Source organism: Numenius arquata, chromosome 1, assembly GCF_964106895.1.
Source record: "Numenius arquata chromosome 1, bNumArq3.hap1.1, whole genome shotgun sequence".
In the NCBI taxonomy this organism is placed as follows: domain Eukaryota; kingdom Metazoa; phylum Chordata; class Aves; order Charadriiformes; family Scolopacidae; genus Numenius; species Numenius arquata.
In genome coordinates, this window is record NC_133576.1 from 124538415 (window position 1) to 124556932 (window position 18518).

The 18518-nt window shown below is 40.3% G+C and overlaps 1 protein-coding gene across 9 annotated transcripts in view; it reads right to left on the reverse strand.

Annotated features, from left to right (window-relative positions):
• GRIA4 (glutamate ionotropic receptor AMPA type subunit 4) overlaps positions 1 to 18518 on the reverse strand; it is a 237436-nt gene that overhangs the window by 60768 nt on the left and 158150 nt on the right. For 7 of the 9 annotated variants that reach the window (XM_074169068.1, XM_074169083.1, XM_074169051.1 and 4 more), the window contains exons 5-9: positions 15554 to 15607; positions 13428 to 13586; positions 10785 to 10952; positions 9048 to 9152; positions 1829 to 1939 (exon numbers count right to left, since the gene is read on the reverse strand). In XM_074169068.1, coding sequence (XP_074025169.1) covers positions 1829 to 1939; positions 9048 to 9152; positions 10785 to 10952; positions 13428 to 13586; positions 15554 to 15607 — 597 coding nt within the window. Of the gene's footprint in view, positions 1 to 462; positions 496 to 1828; positions 1940 to 9047; positions 9153 to 10784; positions 10953 to 13427; positions 13587 to 15553; positions 15608 to 18518 lie in introns of those variants that run through there. The other 2 variants (XM_074169099.1, XM_074169091.1) reach the window with 2 other exon arrangements.

Genomic DNA, 18518 nt, shown 5'->3' on the forward strand with positions numbered 1-18518 from the left:
CAAAATGCTTCAATGCAAACAGGACAGGCAAGATAACACATTTTAAAAGCGTTCTTGTTTTCCTTTTTTCCTTTCTGGCAAACAGGAACCTTTTATATTACTTTTCATTACTATTTTTTAGTCGTTTCTCCTAAGCTTGGAGCTATTTATGGAAATTACAGTATTCATGTATGGTAGCTTCAGTCAAAGATATCAGGATTGGTATGAGAGGAAAATTTCGACTGAAAGCTTGTTATTCACATCGTTCTCTTCTCAGCTTGGCAAAGTTGAAGGTTAACGTCATCTGTTCTAGACATTTCAGATTAGTCACAGAACTTTTCTTGGTGGTTCAGTGCCTGGTCATCCAGTCAGAGGAACAGTAATCCATATGGAAAAATTAGCTCAATGCTACTAGACTGGTGGTTAATACTTGAGCCTTAGTTAGGAATGTTCGCAGCATCTTGGGACTCTTTTCTTCCTTGATCAATTTCTTAAAATAGGATTCTTCATCAGAGGCTGAAAAGAGGAGGACTGTACTGAAGTATATTTTTTTTTTCCATCACCAAGTCTTTTTTTTTTTTTTTTTTTTTTTTTAGGAAAAAGATACATATATTTTAAATGTCCCATGCAAAAAAATAAAATAAAATAAAATAAAATGTTACACTATTTGGTTAGGAGTTACATTCTGAATTGTTGTATAGTAGTTTGGTTGGTTTGCATCCTGAAACGATAATCTTCAACAGGAGATTTGTTAAGACATACGTAATGTATAAATGCTGATAAACACTGTTGGAAATCTGGTAACTAACTGCATTTTTGATTAAGAAAATGTCTTGACACTTTCCTTTGGATTATTTCAACTCTGTATTAACTTAGAAAAATTATTGCTAAACAACACATACGGAATATTCCTTCCCATTTGAGACACAGCTTATTCTAAAGGGTTAAAATATCTTGTCTAAATGCAGCAGGTGAAAAGGGCAGTGAACTGAGATGTAAAATCTTAAAAGCGGTCAGGTAAAGGTCACGCTTTGCCAGTTGGCCTTGACAAACATCAGCTTAAAAGGGCATGTCTGACTACAGAGGGAAAATTGTTAAGTATTTTGTTTAAAATACAGATTTGTAAGAAATGATGGTTTTGAAAAACTCTGTATTAAAAATGTAAATGAATGAAACAACTGCATTATCCTTTGCAACCACTCTTTAAAAACATCAATAACACTGGAAAATCAAACCCCAAATATATTTTGATTTTATTAAAATGGAAATTTTATTGAAATGCTGAATAAACATATTAAGAAATGTTTTAATGCATCTACTAAATTCATGTTTTCACTCACAGTTAAAAGTAGATAACCCAGTTCTGATTGGTTGACTGAACTACACTACTTAGAATTTTAGCTCTTGCTAATGCCAATTTTTAATTTGTAATGTATCAACAAAAAAGGACACTGTCATTACAGACATCTAATTTTATACCCTTTGTTCAGTTCTGTCATTTAGAGGTTTTGGGTTTTTCTTTTCTTCCAGTTTATTGTGAGTCAAGATTTATCAATTAGAGCTTCAAAGAATTCACTTATATTCCTGAGACTTACTTTAGTAAAAAATGAAATAGACTGAATAAAGAAAAAAACTACCACAACTCAATTTTGAAAACCTGATTTCAAGTGAATCATTATATTAAATGCGTACCAAAAAAACTCTGTACAGACATGACAGTCAAGATAATTAAGATATATGGTGCTCACCCTCCCACTAACCTAGGAACTGGCAGACTAAATTTGACCATAACTGGAAATGAGATTGTGTCACACACGAGTATAAGAAACAAAAAAAAGAAACACCTTACCAAAATTGTAGTGACAACTACTGTTCTGTTCTCAATGGCTGAAGTGTCATTTCCAAGTGTAGGTTCATGCTGAATCAAAACTAACTTATCCATGTCATTCCAGTAACCAACCTGCAAAACAAAATGTATACAATTTACAGTAGAAAAGTCTACATTCTGCATAATTACAAATATAAATGGTTATAAGTATAACAGAGTGATCTGAAGACAATTTGGTAAAAAAGGAAGTGCTCATAGACAGGCAGACGGTGGTATGTATCCAACATTCTGATGATACCATCTTGCACCACTGCTGCACAGAGTCAGAGCTGGTATTGCTGTCACTCAGCTGCTCCTGAATGATCTGAGCTCCAACCAGAGGCATAATTTAAATCTCACTCTCAATAGTTTGAAGCCTTCCTGGGGCATAAATGAAATATACGAATTTTTGCTCTCCACAAGAAAATTATCACTCACTAATCCTCCAGATCTTCTGGTCTTAGACGGACGAGTGTAAGACGTGGATGACAGCTTTGCAATTCAGTGGCTGATCTCAGTTCCCTGCTCCACCATGGGTCTGCCAGGAGACCTCAACCCAGGGACTTAACACCAGGCTCATTCCACTGAGCTGCTGGCACTGACCTTTAGTACCTACCTTAAAAGCCCTGTTATCAAAGCTTTCTTTACACTCACCGGACAGACAGGCACCACCAGAGAGTGACTCAGCTCATGAAGGATAAGCACCCCTCCTAAAAAAAAGTGCTTGATTTCCCCTATAACTATAAAGCACAGTGATTTCACTCCAAAAGTGTCCGTGGTAAGTGCCTACAGGAAGGTGGAACAAATCAGGTTTTCACCTCCCTGGCTGCATTCAGGCTGCCCCAACCCTTTCCAGAGCAGCCTTATGATGAAACAGCTGCCTTTGTTCACTGCTGGCTCTACTCTAGAAACAGGTTTGAATCACTCGTTCTTGTATTCCCATGGAGAAAAAAACCTCAAAAGTGGTATGCCTGCAATCAGAAGCCTTCCCTTAAATACAGACACCACTCTTTGCAGTGCACACCGCTGCAGCCCACAGCTGTGCCCTCTGCATTGTTAGTGATGCTGCAAGAAATGAGTCAACATCCTTTTCTGTGAGGGCCCAGGGATGTGGCACTTGGAGACATGGTTTAGTTGGACTTGGCAGTGTTACATTTATGGTTCGACTCGATGATCTTGAAGGTCTTTTCCAATGTAAATGATTCTACGATTCTGTGAAATGCCAAGTGGTTCATGACAGTGGTCCCTTGTCTCTCTTACCTGGAGATGTCTAATTCCACCTTCCCACCCATCCTGTCAGCACACCAGACATAGGTCCCTTAGCCAAAGCTGTTCTCACATCTAACCTGTGACTCACTAGAAAACACTCCCCTTTTTCCCCTCCTTGCTGTTCTCTTTTCTGCAACTAGATCATGGTTGTCTGTGGATCCTCTGACAAGGTTGCTGGGGAATGGCTCAGTGCCCGTTCCTCTGACCCAGCACTGACGGCACTCAGCCCCACGTCAAACGGACAACATGAACACAAACATGTCAGTAGAACAGTGCTCTAATGTCATCCAAAGGGGCTCTCCAGGTTCCTAAGAATGTGATGAATTAAGAAACTGATCTTTTTTCCTAGGAAAGGTGCAGACAGCAGCAACGGTTTTTAAAGGTTCCTACCAAAGAGGTTCAATTCGAGTTGGCACAGCTCATTTTCAGAAGCACCTGGGGACCAGTCAGCAGCAACTCTCCCTTCCCCCCTTCCTTCATTAATTTGGAGTTCATGAGACCAAGAGCTGGGAGAGAGGAACACCTTGTCCATCTTACCAGAAGAAGAAAGGGAATTTTAGTAGAAAGCAGGCTCCAGACAGCTCCAGTGTAACTGTCAGTGCCAAAGGACAGCGTGTACCTTGGATGAAAAGACCTCAGTATGATGGAAAATGGCTAAATTATCAGATCAGTTATGCAGCTAATATTATTTCTAACATTATTGTAGAACCCAGACTAAAATTCACCATTACATGGGATTCTGCCTTCATGATGTGGAGAAACACCTTGTTCAGATCAATGCAGTGATGTGATATGAGACTCTAGAAGTGCAGGGGAGTGCTTTTGCTTCCTGGGCTTATGTGCATTAAAGAATCTTGTATATTCTTAAAACAGCCAACTTTCTTCTTGATTCTTACATTTACTATTTCATTATTTTCCTTTTGGAAAAAAAATTATGCAGAGGCAAGTAACTTTAGCAGTCCCTAGAGCAGTGTGCAGACACACACACCACAGAGAATTACAAATACATGAAGTAATTCAATATGAATGAGTGAGTAAGAGTCAATATGAGTGAATATTTTTTTCTATTAGTGAAGCAAACAAGCACAAACTTTTCCCATGCACAACTTTTGGTATATTTAGTTGGAATGTTCCTTTTCTCTTTGCAATTTCTATTACAGCACAGGAGCCTTGATTTAGGTGTCTGCAGCTAACAGGAAGCTTCAGCATTGCTGATACAGTGGATAGGGAGGTTTTCTTCCGAGTAGGATGCACTACTAATAAAGATGCTTTTTCATCCAGACAACATAGAGTCACAGATACAATTGATAACTGAAAATGTCAAGTCCCTGTCAGAAACTGTGACCAGCTAAAGGCAGAACACATACACCAAAACCTGGCAGTTTGGGAAAGTCATTATAATAGTGAATGATTGTTTTTCATTGCACAATTCTTCGCTGCTGGAAAGTTCAGAAGGAAAGCAGAAAATGAATGATGTACTGTGTTATAAAAGTAAGTACCATATGAAAAAGCAGACAGTGATAAAGAGGCTTTTGAGGAACGGCAGGCATTTTTTTAAAGGAATTTTAGCTTGTGTGGCTGGTTGTGAGTTTGCATGTGTGCGTCTCAAACCTGCATTAAAGTAACTCTGGAACTGGATTACTGAATAAATATATAAGACATATGATGACACTTGTGTAAGTATATAGATTCACAGTCACTCTGAGAGCACTAAATAACAATATATTTTCTTATAAATACCTCAAATCCCCAAGGAAAAGAACTCCTCAAAGGACAGGACTGAATTCAGCTATTAAAGTACATCCAATTCTATTTGTATTGCAATTGGACTTTATAGCAGTTGCATCCACTTATACAGAGGCTGAATTTGTCTTTTAGGAAACAATATTGCAAAAATATCTGCCTCAAAGTAAATTTGTCGCAGCAGAATTGCATTTGACTGAATAGTGTCATTTCTGAAAGGCTGTGTACCTTGTAGCAGTCACTGAAGTGCTCCTGCTGAAGCCCGTGAGTTACTAAGGGCAACAGAATACTGCAAAATTTTCCTGTTAGTTATTGCCCAAATTGGCATTTAGGAGCCAAAGCTTAGACTGCCATGTGCATGTATGTGTATATGTATATGCTTTGTTTACATTTTTTCCTCTTTTTTTTTTTCTTTAAATCTTGGTAACATGATGAATGGTGAATGACAGAATCACAGAATGATTGAGGTGGAAAGGGATCTCTGGAGGTCACCTGGTCCAGCCCCCCTGCCCACCCTAGAGCCAGCTGCCCAGGATCATGTCCGGATGACTTTTGAATATTTCCAAGGAAGGAGACTCCAAAACCTCCCTGGGCAACCCGTGCCAGTGCTTGGTCATTCTCACAGTAAAAAAGTGTTTCCTGATGTTCAGAGGAAACCTCCTGTGTGCCAGTTTTTGCCCATTGTCTCTGGTCCTGGGCACCACTGAAAAGAGCTTGGCTCAATTTTCTTTGCACCCTCCCTTCAGGTGTTTGTAGACATTGATAAGATCCCTCTTGAGCCTTCTCTTCTCCAGGCTGAACAGTCCCAGCTCTCTCAGCCTTTCCTCATAGAAGAGGCGCTTCAGTCCCTTCTGGCCTTTTGCTGGAGTCTCTCCAGTCTGTCCATGTCTCTCTTGTACTGAGGAGCCCAGAACTGAACACAGTTCTCCAGGTGTGGCCTCACCAGTGCTGAGTAAAGGAGAATGATCACCTCCCTCAACTTGCTGCCAATATTTTGTCTAATGTAGCCCAGGACACCATTAGCCTTCCTTGCTGCCATACTACTGGCTCATGTTCTACTTGGTGTCCACAAGGACCTCCAGTGCCTTTTCTGCCACACTGTTTCCCAGCTGGGTGGCCCTCAGTGTATATTGGTTACTGGCATTGTTCCTCCCAGGTGCAGGATTTTGCATTTCTCCTTGTTGGACTTCCTGTTGGCCAATTTCTCCAGCCTGTCAAGCTCTCTGTGGATGGCAGCCTGACTTCCTGATGCATCAGCCACTCCTCCCAGATTGGTGTCATCTGCAAACATGCTGGTGGGACAGTCTGCCGCACATCCAGATCACTCATGAAGATGTTAAACAGGACTGGGCCCCTATGGTAAACCACCAGTTACTGGCCTCCAATTAGACTTCAGACACCACTGATCACCATCCCCTGGGCCTGGCCCTTCAGCCAGGTTTCAATCCATCTCATTGTCTGCTTATGCAGCTCCTACACCAATAGCTTCTATAGGAGGATCTTACGAGACACAGTGTCAAAGGCCTTAGTGAAGTCCAGGTAGACAATATCCACTACTCTCCCCTCACCTGTCAGGCCAGTCATTTCATTGTAGAAGTTTATCAAGTTGATCAAGTGTGATTTCCCCTGGGTGAAGTCAGCCATGCTGACTACTCATGATAATTTTCTTGTCCTTAATGTGCCTGGAAATGGTTTTCATCACCTTCCCAGGGATTGAAGTGTAGTTCCCTGGGTTCTCCTTCCTGCCCTTCTTGAACAGAGGAGTGACATTTACTTTCCTCCAGTCTTCAGACACTTTTCCCAGTCTCCATGATCAAAGATTATTGAGTGTCCTCAAAATGACATCTGCCAGTTCCCTCAGCTGGCTCCTCATCCATCCCCAAGCAGAGCTCCATGTACTCCAGCTGCTCTCACACACGAAAGGTAACTTCCCCTCTCATCTTCCCTGCCTGTACTTCCTAAAGAGCCTGTGTGGCTTTGCTACAACACTCTAATCACAGGATCCATCCCACCACATCTCCATGATCTTTCTCCTCACATCCTTTCCCCTCACTGGCAGGTTTTGTTACTGTTTTGCAGACAAGAACCAAGTAAGAAATACTGCATAAATTAAACTAATATGACCATTGGTTATTATTTCCCATTTTATTAAACTATATTGAAGTCTGCCTCTGACTAGCTGTGCCATTTTGTAATGCTCTGTTCATATTCTTAAAGCTGTGGGCAACAAAAATCACTTTTTCTAAAGATTAGAGGCATGCATTACTCTTACTGGAAAGGCTAGTCCTGAAAAGATATTGCTGGGTGACTCATAAGTCATGTTATGTAGGACATGAGAAGAAGACATTAAAAGTGAAGGCCTCTTAGTTCAATCAAGTATAGCCATTTCTCACGTATTATATAGGATTTGTCAGGCTGGAGCACATAATTGGTCCAATGATCACAAATAAAATACTACGTAATACATGAGAAATAAATTCTTGTGAGTAGCCAGATCTGTCAAAGCTGTTATGGCTTGTTATATCAAAGACAGGTAATGCCTTAAGAGTGGCAGAAAGGCATGACTGGAAAGGTAAGAAAAGCACCTTGGGACTCCAGCGCAGCACAGAAATAGCTCCTCTTTTTTGCAGCCACCCTACCCTTCAAATTGCAGGCAAGAAGAGAGAGTGGGGACATCCCTGCAGTGGTGCCAGCAAGACACCTCTCTCAAAACAGGTGACAAATATTGAAAGAAAAACAATAGGCCACTTTTGACAGTTTGCTGCCAGGCAAATCCCCTAATGAGTTACTGAAGTTGTGACCTAATTAACCACATCTTTTCCACCTTGCCTTCCCTCCTGTGCAATTGGGAATGGGGGATGGAACGGTCATATTTCACCACTTACCTTCGATGCACCCCAGCCACCCGTACATCCTCCTGGCTGCCGACAGGAAGCCAGCGCACAACCAGGAAGGAAGCAGGGTTGGGAGCAAGGTCAGACACATCACCTGGCAGAAGACATGGGGCTTCCCAAGAGAGCAGAAAGACAGACTCACCCTTCCCAATTTAATCTTCAGCCATCTGTCATACTTTCAAAAAGCGACTGCAACACTATGCCTCATACACAGGCGCATGCTTTGCTTTGGTCTACAGCTCTACACCACAATACACCAGCAGTTTGTTCACACCAATATGTAATTCTGCTCTGGGTCTGCAGTTTAACGCTCTGCCTCCTCATCACTGTGGCATGTAACTGTCTTTGGGGACACACAGATCCCCTGTGTGAGCTTGTCACCTCTGGCCCAACAGCAGAGAACTATTTAATTCAATTCTGATTGCCTTGGCCCTACTCAAGCAGCCATGATTCTCCTATTCACCATCAACTTCTCACTTTTTCTTGGTGTGATAACCGTGCAAATAAAACAGGCCACAGTGTCTCCAAAGGAAATAAAATCCTTAAGCTTGAGTGCATTTTTATGATCTTTATTTGATTTATACTATGAAAAATGGATAAATCTCAGTACAGAAGAGAAAGAGCTAGCAAAGCACCTGGGCTTATCTTTTCAAAGTGATTGGGCTGAGTGATAAGCTATATGCATTCAGACATGGAGGATCTGCTTAGAGATATATTAATGTGTGTTTGCCTAAAAGTTGCTTACAAGCAACCAATAAAGTACACAGGATTAGATACTGCAATTAATTTCAGAAAATATGAGAATGCAGGGTATTCTCTCTTCCTCCTCTCCTTTCCCTCTTAAAAGCCCTGTTAGTTACAGCCTATGATTCTTGTTTACACGGAAGATACAAATGACCCAGCCTAAAAATGTCAGTAATTTGCAAGATAGATAGAAATCTTTGGATAATATATAAGAAAGGTCTACTCTTCAGACTTCTGACCATTTCCCATCACCCAGCAGCCTAGCAACATGCCATGCAGCTGGTTTTCATTAGTATGCTTGACTGAGTGACATGCCACCTCTCCAAGATGCACGTTAGTTTTTGTCCCCCAATTTGTTGCACTGAATAATAGTATCTAGTAGAAAATGCAGCTTAAATCTGCTTCCAGCAGAAATATTACGCATGTATTCAATATATTATCTTTTTTTTTAAACCACACAGTGGTCCAGTTTAATATAAGTTTGCATAATAATTTCATTGTACATAACTCATTTATATGATATCAGGATAATAAACATTGTCAGCACGTACCTTCCGAGGGCCCGTGTTCTTCAGTTCAAAGACATCCATGGTGTAGTTGACTCTGCGACCATAGTGGTCAAATTGAACATTTCCTGTCAATCCTTGTATTCGAACCTACAAATTGAAGAGAAAGCATAATGAAAATCAAACCTTTTATTCTTTATTCCAAATGTCACAAAGCAGTGAAAGTTATCCTTGCTATGTCCTTAGATTACCATAACAACACTACTCTAGAATAGACAGGCATTATAAAGCAAAAAAGTTGGCTATTTTTCCTTTGTATTCCTTTTTCTTGTGAAACCAGGCTCAAAATAGGCTTAGATATGCTGGTATCTGAATGCTAACAAAGACACACAATGGACCTTCTCTCATGCTGTGCAGCTCAACACTTTCCAGCTGCAGGTCCTAAAGAGAAATATATTTTTTACCATCCTTATCACTGATGCAGAATATTTTGGATCACATGGAATAAACCTAAAGGATGTTCAGCCTGGGCTCATATATCTTTTTAGCCTACACTCTGGTGGATTAAATGTATAAATTGAGCATATATTGCTCATCAAGGTAAACCTGACAACAACCTTGGCCCCAGCAAAGCAATTTACTATCACAGAAGATGGGTGACATGCATAGGGATTGAAAAGAGTGTTTTCTAAGCCTCAGATTGGAGAAGGACAGATGTAAAGCTGTAAGGTTGGCTGTGGCAGTTTTCCACCACCTGTGTCTCAGCTGAAACCAGAACTCTTTTATTTTTTTTTCCTTTCAGCGCTTTACTGCCTCATCAAAGGATATGTGGTCCTTATCCCAAAGAAGCTATGGCCATATTGCTGCTGGCTTTGATTGTATCAGGATCTGGCCACCCAAACCTCTTTGGCCAGATTCAAAGACTCATGCTGTCTGCCCTAACACCGAAGCCTGACTGCATGCTTATCACAATTGTTACAGATCTGTGCAACTACACGGAGTATGCGAAGCATACAAAATGCTTTATTTCTCTCCCTAAGAGTCAGGATGTGGATTTAAACCACTTACTCCTTCCTTCTGTCCACTTCTATCTCTGCCGATTTTTCTCCAGGACTGAAACCTTGGCTTCCAGGCACAGAGCTGCCAGCTCTGTCAGCAGTCACTTCTCCTCAGCAGTTTCTCCTGAGTGGAGCCTGTTCATTTGCAATGATTTAAATTCTACTGCAGGATTGTTATTTTCTTACTGTCCCATTCAAAGGAAAGGCTAAATCATCTTGACAGAGATCTGGAACTTTCTAGGCATCCATATTCATCAGGAATTTAAAATCCTGACATCAGTGAACAATAGCTCTGGGTTATTTCTTTTTAAAGAAAAAAATACTACCTATGTGATTTCCCTGGGAGAAATCTACTTTTATGCAAGATGACAAAAACATATTTGAAAGGTTATATTATGTAGCTATACCTTTTTCCTTAAATGACAATATCTGTGCAGCCAGGTTATATGCAAAAGTAACAGATGAGCTCACCAGTTCAGTGGAGGAAGTCCCAACTATCTTAACAGAACTAATAGTAGTTTCAAATAGTAGTAGTTCCCCTCAGCTTTCAACCCAAGTTATAAACCAGAACAACCAGAACAGCCCCAGCTGTTTCCAAATGGCAAATGAAAAATAAATTTGACCTCTCCCATTGCTCAACTTGTGTGTAGTATCTTCCAAATCATACAGTGGACAACTAGTATCTAATATTCACAAAGATCACTAGAATAAAGCCTATTCTTACCTGTTTTAATGTCCTCTCCATATCAATTCCTTGACCCCATGGGGCTGCAGGGTTAGCAAGACAATCACCAGCATTTCCTCTCCTTGAAATATCAATTTTCTGTCTTCTGAGATTACGGAAGGTTTCAGCCATCACAAGAACTCCGTCATATGTTAATGCAGATGTATACTAAATAGATAAAAAAAGACACCACTTCAGTGTTGGCATGTCTTTACAAAAATCTGCAGTCTCAGATATTTCTAGTTTGATTCATTATACAGCAGTTTCCACACCTGCATTTAGAAAAAAGCTCTCCTCAAAATCAAAAGCAAGGATTTGGACAGGAACAAAGGACCAACTGCAGGACTGAGAAGAATACATTTCAGTAGCTCCAGCTTTAAAATTCTATTTCTTACGGGTAGAGAAATCTGCCTCTGAATAATTATTAAAAGCAAAAAATTAAACTGGAGATATTCAAGTCCTACATATTTGTTTTTCAGTTGTCGTATATGCTAGAGAATAACCCCACCCACCCAACTTACTCAAAAGAAAAGAAAGAAACAGTAACTCAGTGAGAAAATATAACTGAGAGAAATGCACGGCTAATGAGCGGAAATCCGGGCTATTGGAATTGTTAAGAATGATCAAGGGTATGTTCTTCCTACTTCAGTACATACACCTATGATGGCTCTCCAAATGACACAGGGCACTGAACAGTCTATGTTTCTACACTAAAGGTTGAGAACATGCCAAATGAAATGCGGAGAGCAAGTCTTCAACAGCTGTTAGCCTGGAGCCACATAAACAAAGGGGCATTTTCGCAGTATGGTCCTCTGATGAACATACTGCACCAGGAGAAGTTGCTAACATGCTGCTATTGATATGCCCTGTAACTTCCAAAATTTAAATTCACTTATTCAAGTCTAATTTCCTTCATTTCATTTGTCTTGCATATTGTACGCTCTTTGGGACATGGTTTATCTTTATAATCTCAAATTTTGGTTATCCATAGGTGAATTACGTGTAGTTCAGGTTAATTGTGCTGACTTCTCAGAAGGAGGCACCACAATCCAGCTCATGTGGCAAGGGCTCCCATAGGTTAAATTGTTCCCATCACCAGTACTTGGGGACATCCGCACTCCATAGACCACAGTGTCCATAGTCGTTTTTTTTTTTTTTTCCTCCAGAACATAAAGTTCTTGAATATTCACAGAATTATATAGTTACGCTTTGTATTATCCATATTGATACTTACTCTAGATTTTGCCAACCTACCCCTCTCCCAGCTGAGGAAGGGCTGATGATAGATTATCTTTGCACAGTGCCCAGCACAAAGAAGCCCGATCTCAACTAGGTCTGATATACATTAGTTCATATAATAACAAAACTATTTTGATGAAGTCATATTTATGACTATGCTGTGATCTGCCTGCCAAGAAAATAATAGGGGAAGAAATATTTTGTTATCCATCTGTGAGGGATTAGGATAGAGGAGTACTGGGATGTAATTTCACTCTAAAATCATCCCTGAAAGTCGTTACTACATCAGGTTTTGAGGTGGATAGGATTTCCAGGGGAAACTGTAAATTAAAATATAAGTTAAAATTGCTTAAATTTACAATTGTGGTTACATCATATACAGAAGAATTGGCTGTCGGGAAAGCTCTGCATTCTAAATCATAGAATCATAGAATGGCTAGAGTTGGAAAGGACCTTAAAGATCATCTAGTTCCAACCCCCCTGCCATGGGCAGGGACACCTCTCACTAGAGCAGGTTGCTCAAAGCCCCATCCAGCCTGGCCTTGAACACTTCCAGGGATGGGGCATCCACAGCTTCCCTGGGCAACCTGTTCCAGTGCCTCACCACCCTCACTGTAAAGAATCTCTTCCTTATATCTAATCTAAATCTCTTCTCTTCCAATTTAAAACCATTGCCCCTTGTCCTGTCACCACTCTTCCTGACAAAGAGTCCCTCTCCGGCTCTCCTGTAGGCTCCCTTCAGGTATTGATAGGCTGTTATAAGGTCTCCCCGGAGCCTTCTCTTCTCCAGGCTGAACAACCCCAGCTCCCTCAGTCTGTCCTCATAGGAGAGGTGCTCCATCCCTCTGATCATCCTCGTGGCCCTCCGCTGGACCCGTTCCAACAGGTCCATGTCCTTTCTGTGTTGAGGACTCCAAAGCTGGACACAGTACTCCAGGAGGGGTCTCACAAGCGCAGAGTAGAGGGGCAGAATCACCTCGCGAGACCTGCTGGCCACACTTCTCCTGATGCAGCCCAGGACACGGTTGGCTCTCTGGGCTGCCAGTGCACACTGCCTGCTCATGTTGAGCTTCTCTATGAATGTAGATAATTAGACTAATTCATGTAAAATTGGTTGAAATTAAGTTGTCAGTTAAGCATTTGACCTTTAATTCCTGTCAGTAAAGGGGTGAAGTTGCAGAATAAGTGACAAAGGACGTTAAAGTACATCAGTGAAATGTGTTGCAGTTTGTGTTTCTATCATGCAATCATAAGGATAGGCATAATTAGTTGCCAGTAATAGTAAGATCAACTGTCGCCTTCTCTGCCTAAGTATTAAGGTCTTCATATATGTATTCAACAATGTTAATCAGAAATTGGAACACTTGAGGGATATCTTTGGTAATGCTTCACATCAGCCAGTACCTTTGGTGGGGTTTCAGATCCTGGGTATTCTCTCTGGTCCAGCTTCTTCCAGCGCTGCATCAGCTTAGTTACCATTGGGGTACTGAAATCTACCAGCTGAAATCCAGTCACATTGGCTCCTCCATGCATAAATCTTTCCAGAGAAATATCTTTGAAACCCTAGAAAATAAATTCAAGATTTTGTTTGTCCTTGTACACCATTGTGGGTCCAATGTGTTCCAGGTCAGAAAGGCAGCATAAAGGACGTACAGCAGCAGGTTTTCATTAAAGTCCAAAATGTAAAACCAGAGCATAATGTTGCACCTTTGTTGATAATTTCCATTTGTGTAACAAAGTATGAAAAAACCCCAAGAAATAAATTTCCCACGTTATTGCTTAGGGTGGTCTTGACAGCTAAGCAACATATTGCTGGAAATGGCACACGGTTTTTGAAGAAATGCCCTTGGTGAATCAACTGAAAAGTGCCTGCAGAATATTAAAATCTTAATCCAATTTCCGTCAAAGATGGCAGATTTGAATGAGCACTGTACTAGTACTTTGACCAAAATATCCCTGTTTCTTTGCACCTTTGAAAAATGAACAAGACTATTTTGAAAATACATTCATTCCGAGATTCATTGTTTAGGCTGAAGGTGTCTGAGATAATGAACTAATATAATAGACACTAGAAGGCAGAGATAGGTCATGAGGATCTCCCTGTTACTGCAAGGAAAACATAATCAAAATCACACTTTTGTGAAATATGATGGTGGTAGCTCTCAGATCTGCTACATATTGAAAGCCTAGAGTGACCCCCAACACTGAAAGAAAAAAATAAAGTATATATACTTCTTGACTTACTAGTTTCTCAGGCTAATCTGTTCAGCACACACAAAGACAAATTCTGTAGTAAAATTTGCCTTTACAGACACAACTGAACTTCAAGAAAATGCATAATGCAAACTGCTAAAGCAAACTAAGAAGCAAGCATGAATCTTTCTGCTCCCTTCCTAGCTGCTATGCTTAATGCCAGCTCAGAGGTATCTTATTTTTATTTTCTTATATTCCTCTGATTGGCATTTATTAGTGCAAACAGATGTGTATTATCTTACTTAATTTAAAAAAGAGAGATTTAGGAAAAAAAAAAATCTGGGGTACTGACCCAATACCCGGGGGAAAAAACCTGTTAAGGACAGAGATTCATGTCATAAAGGATGCTGACAGTAAATATAAAAGTTGATGCATCAGGAAGTCGTATTACCCACATTTTTGAACAGCCAATAGATAGCAACGTGTGCCCCTGCTGAAGCAGATGAGTAGATGTGCCTGTCTTCACTGTATATCCCACTAGCAGTTCACTAGTTCATCTGGTTTACAGCAACTATTTTGCATGGGAAAAGTTACTTGGGGAACTATAAATTTGTACTGCTGAAAATCTAATTTGTAAGACCAAAGAGAATAAACATGTCTCATTTGAAATGCCTGAGGTCTTAAAAATAATCTGAAGTGATCTTAAGTTAAGGTACAAAGCACAATAAAATATTTCATGTCAACTAAAATTCCTTGAGGGAGAGTAAAACCAAAACAATTTAAAACACACATTAGACTCTGTCCTACATCACTGTGCTTAGCCAGGCAGGTATAAAGAATGGGTTATTTTAATAATAAAATATTACATTTACTCTTTCTTTGCCCTCTTCTGAACATTATCTGTGTGAATGTGCAGTTTAGACTTAGAGTGAAAATACTGAACTAGTAATTTGACTGGAAATAGCTAATCTTATAGCAAAATGAACATTCCCTGGAGAATGTAGAAAAGTTACCTCAAGAATTGTTATGTTAGTAATATTAAATGATAAGTCAAAAATCATAGTGTAGTTCTGTAAACTCTAATTCAGCCACAAGATACACTTAGCAGTCCTTTATGCTACACTGATTTTGATAAAATTTTAGAGGGTAACATTGTGCCCTTCTGGTCTACATGGCTGTAACGACAAAACCAAGTTCTTTTATGCACCATAAAGACTATTATGCGCAACCACATATTAGTGACAAATGGCAAATGTTGTGTGAAGTGCGATAACTTTGAAGCAAAACTGAAAGTTTCACTTACCAAGAAGGGGTATAATTCTAGAAAAGTATCTTACCAGGTTGGCAACAATATAGTGGTATCCTTTAACGTGCTTTCCCACGCTTACAATCTGTGGGAGAGAAATAAGAAGAAAGAAAAAACAATGTCATATTGTTTTCTCTAGAAAGGTGTTTTCATAGCCAGAGAGAAATAAATTCTGAAATATGTAACATCAGTAATATAATGTTGGGAGTCTTTCTCCAGTAACATAGCCATAACTTTCCACGTGCTTAATCATGGGAAAAAGTTAAAATGAAAGTGAGTAAAGTAATGAACTGGTAATCTAAGTGTCTTCTGTATGATTGAAAATGTTACTGTAGCATACTATTTTATCAAATAGACCAATTATCTATGGGATCCAAATTCAAGAGGAGGAGGTCACACATTAGCTAGAAAGCCTACCTGCTGATGTACCTTTTCATTTTAAATAAGTGTGGAATCTATGAATCAAACTGGGTTTTCATCTCATGGGATCGAAGCTGTTTGCCCTTGAGATGGTCAAGTACCATGAGTGTTATTCAGCTCTTAGTAATACGCAGCACTTACTAATACAGTTTGGAAATGGGTACGAGCTGAGGTCAAAGCAAGAACGGACAGTGAGGCTGCCCTTGAGTGTTTAACTGAAATACAGCATGAAGTGAAGCAAAAAGGGAACGACCATGATGTGCAGCTGCTAAAGTCCTGATACGGCAAGATTAACAACAGGGTTTAGACAAAAACTATGTCAGCCTGTGCCTTCTATCAATATTATTGCCATTTCTATGATGGAATGCCTCTTATTTAATGTGCTAAAAATCAAAAATGAGGAGAGAATATTTTGTCAGCAGAAAATGGTGTTAATAGTTTCATTACAGATTAAAGCTGTTTTTACTAAAGAAACTAACAGTAATACCTGTAACATGCAGCTTGCATTTATTACCAGTACAAAGTCCTTTTAACTCTTAATTTTGGTAGTTTATTACTCATTTAGAAAAAGTCTGCTTGCAGCCCAAATATGTGGGTTTTTTCCTCCTCATTTACACATCTGCACAAAGCATTTAACTTCCTTCCAAATGATTAAATAAGATATAGGCAAAAGCTTCCCATGTGATGCAGGATACTCAATAAGTAATGGGAAACATAGATCTGTCTCCTCTCTGGCTTTGAAATCTTAGCTCTAGGTGCTATCCTGAAGAACTGGCAAATTCTTGCCTTCATGGATAGCACCTCATGTTCAAAAGATAGAACGTTCACTAAGCCTTGCAGCCCCTTTTCCCAGTGCTGAAAAAAAAAATTTAAAAAAAATCACATTTTGGAGATGAAAGACAAGCTGCTGAAGGACTAAATAATTTGGCCAAAGACATCTCAGGATCCAGGATCTAAATCTGGATTAAGACTTGGAAATGTTTGATTCCCGGCTCTGTTCCAGTAAGTCAATTTGCTCCTACAGAAGAGTGGAAAGGAAAGTTGGATGTGGCACAAGCATCCTGTCAGAACTGTTTTAATTTCATTATTTTAAAGGAATAAAGTGAATAAGCAATTTGTCTGTTACCCTTTTGATCTTCTTGCTTACCAATCTCTATTGTGTATTTTTAGTCTGTAGCTAAAATGATCATATTTAAAAAGCAAAACATAAGCTAAAAAAAAAAACAAACAAAAGACACTGCACCCCCCAAGCCATGATCAGATTGCTGCCCTTCATATAAATGAATTGCCTATTTTGGACCCCATCAGACTCCATTAAGATCAGTGATTAAATACCATTCCTACATTTTTATTTGGGGGTGGCAGACAGCAAGTGGGAAAAATCACATTTTTCCCTATTGCCAACTCAACACATGAGGAGGGTGCTGTCAAGCACATTTTTTTGCACTCAGTACAAAAGGCTCAGCTCCCTGCTGGCACAAGGAAAGAGTTCAATGGCTTCAAAGGGGATGTGATCCCTCACACCAATAATGCTTTTACATCTGTAGTCCTTCAGCAATACATGGTAATGAATTTATGTTTGCATTGTCATCATAAGGAAACTGATATAGATTAAAACCTCACATTTTCAAATAACTATAGCATCACAGTTTAAATATAAGTGGACTGACATGATTTAAGATGCATGTGACACGGTAACTGTGCACCAGATCCTCAGTGTGGGCAAATCAGAGCAACTACCTTTGAGCTCTTGGAAGTTGACATAGCTTTGGCAATTAACACCCTTAGTGATCTGTCCCCTGGTTTGGTTTTGTAACACAAATTGTGACGATCATTGCAATGTATCAGTCAAATTAAATCCAGTTGGTGGCCAGTCACGAGTGGTGTCCCACAGGGCTCAGTATTGGGGCTGGTTCTCTTTAACATCTTTATCAATGATCTGGACAAGGGGATCGAGTGCACCCTCAGTAAATTTGCAGATGACACCAAGTTGGGAGGGAGTGTCGACCTGCTGGAGGGTAGAAAGGTCTTGCAGAGGGATCTGGACAGGCTGGATCGATGGGCTGAGACCAACGGGATGAGTTTCAATAACGCCAAGTGCTGGGTCCTGCACTTGGGTCACAACAACCCCATGCAGTGCTACAGGCTTGGGGAAGAGTGGCTGGAAAGCTGCCTGGCAGAAAAGGACCTGGGGGTGTTGATCAACTGCTGGCTGAACATGAGCCAGCAGTGTGCCCAGGAGGCCAAGAAGGCCAACAGCATCCTAGCCTGTATCAGGAACAGTGTGGTAAGTAGGACTCGAGAGGTGATCGTCCCCCTGTACTCGGCACTGGTGAGGCCCCACCTCGAGTACTGTGTGCAGTTTTGGGCCTCTTATCACAAAAAAGACATTGAGGCGCTGGAGCAGGTCCAGAGAAGGGCAACGAAGCTGGTGAGGGGTCTGGAGAGTAAGTCTTATGAGGAGAGGCTGAAGGAGCTGGGGTTGTTCAGTCTAGAGAAAGGGAGGCTGAGGGGAGACCTTCTCTCTACAACTCTCTACAACTACCTGAAAAGAGGTTGTAGAGAGGCAGGGGTAG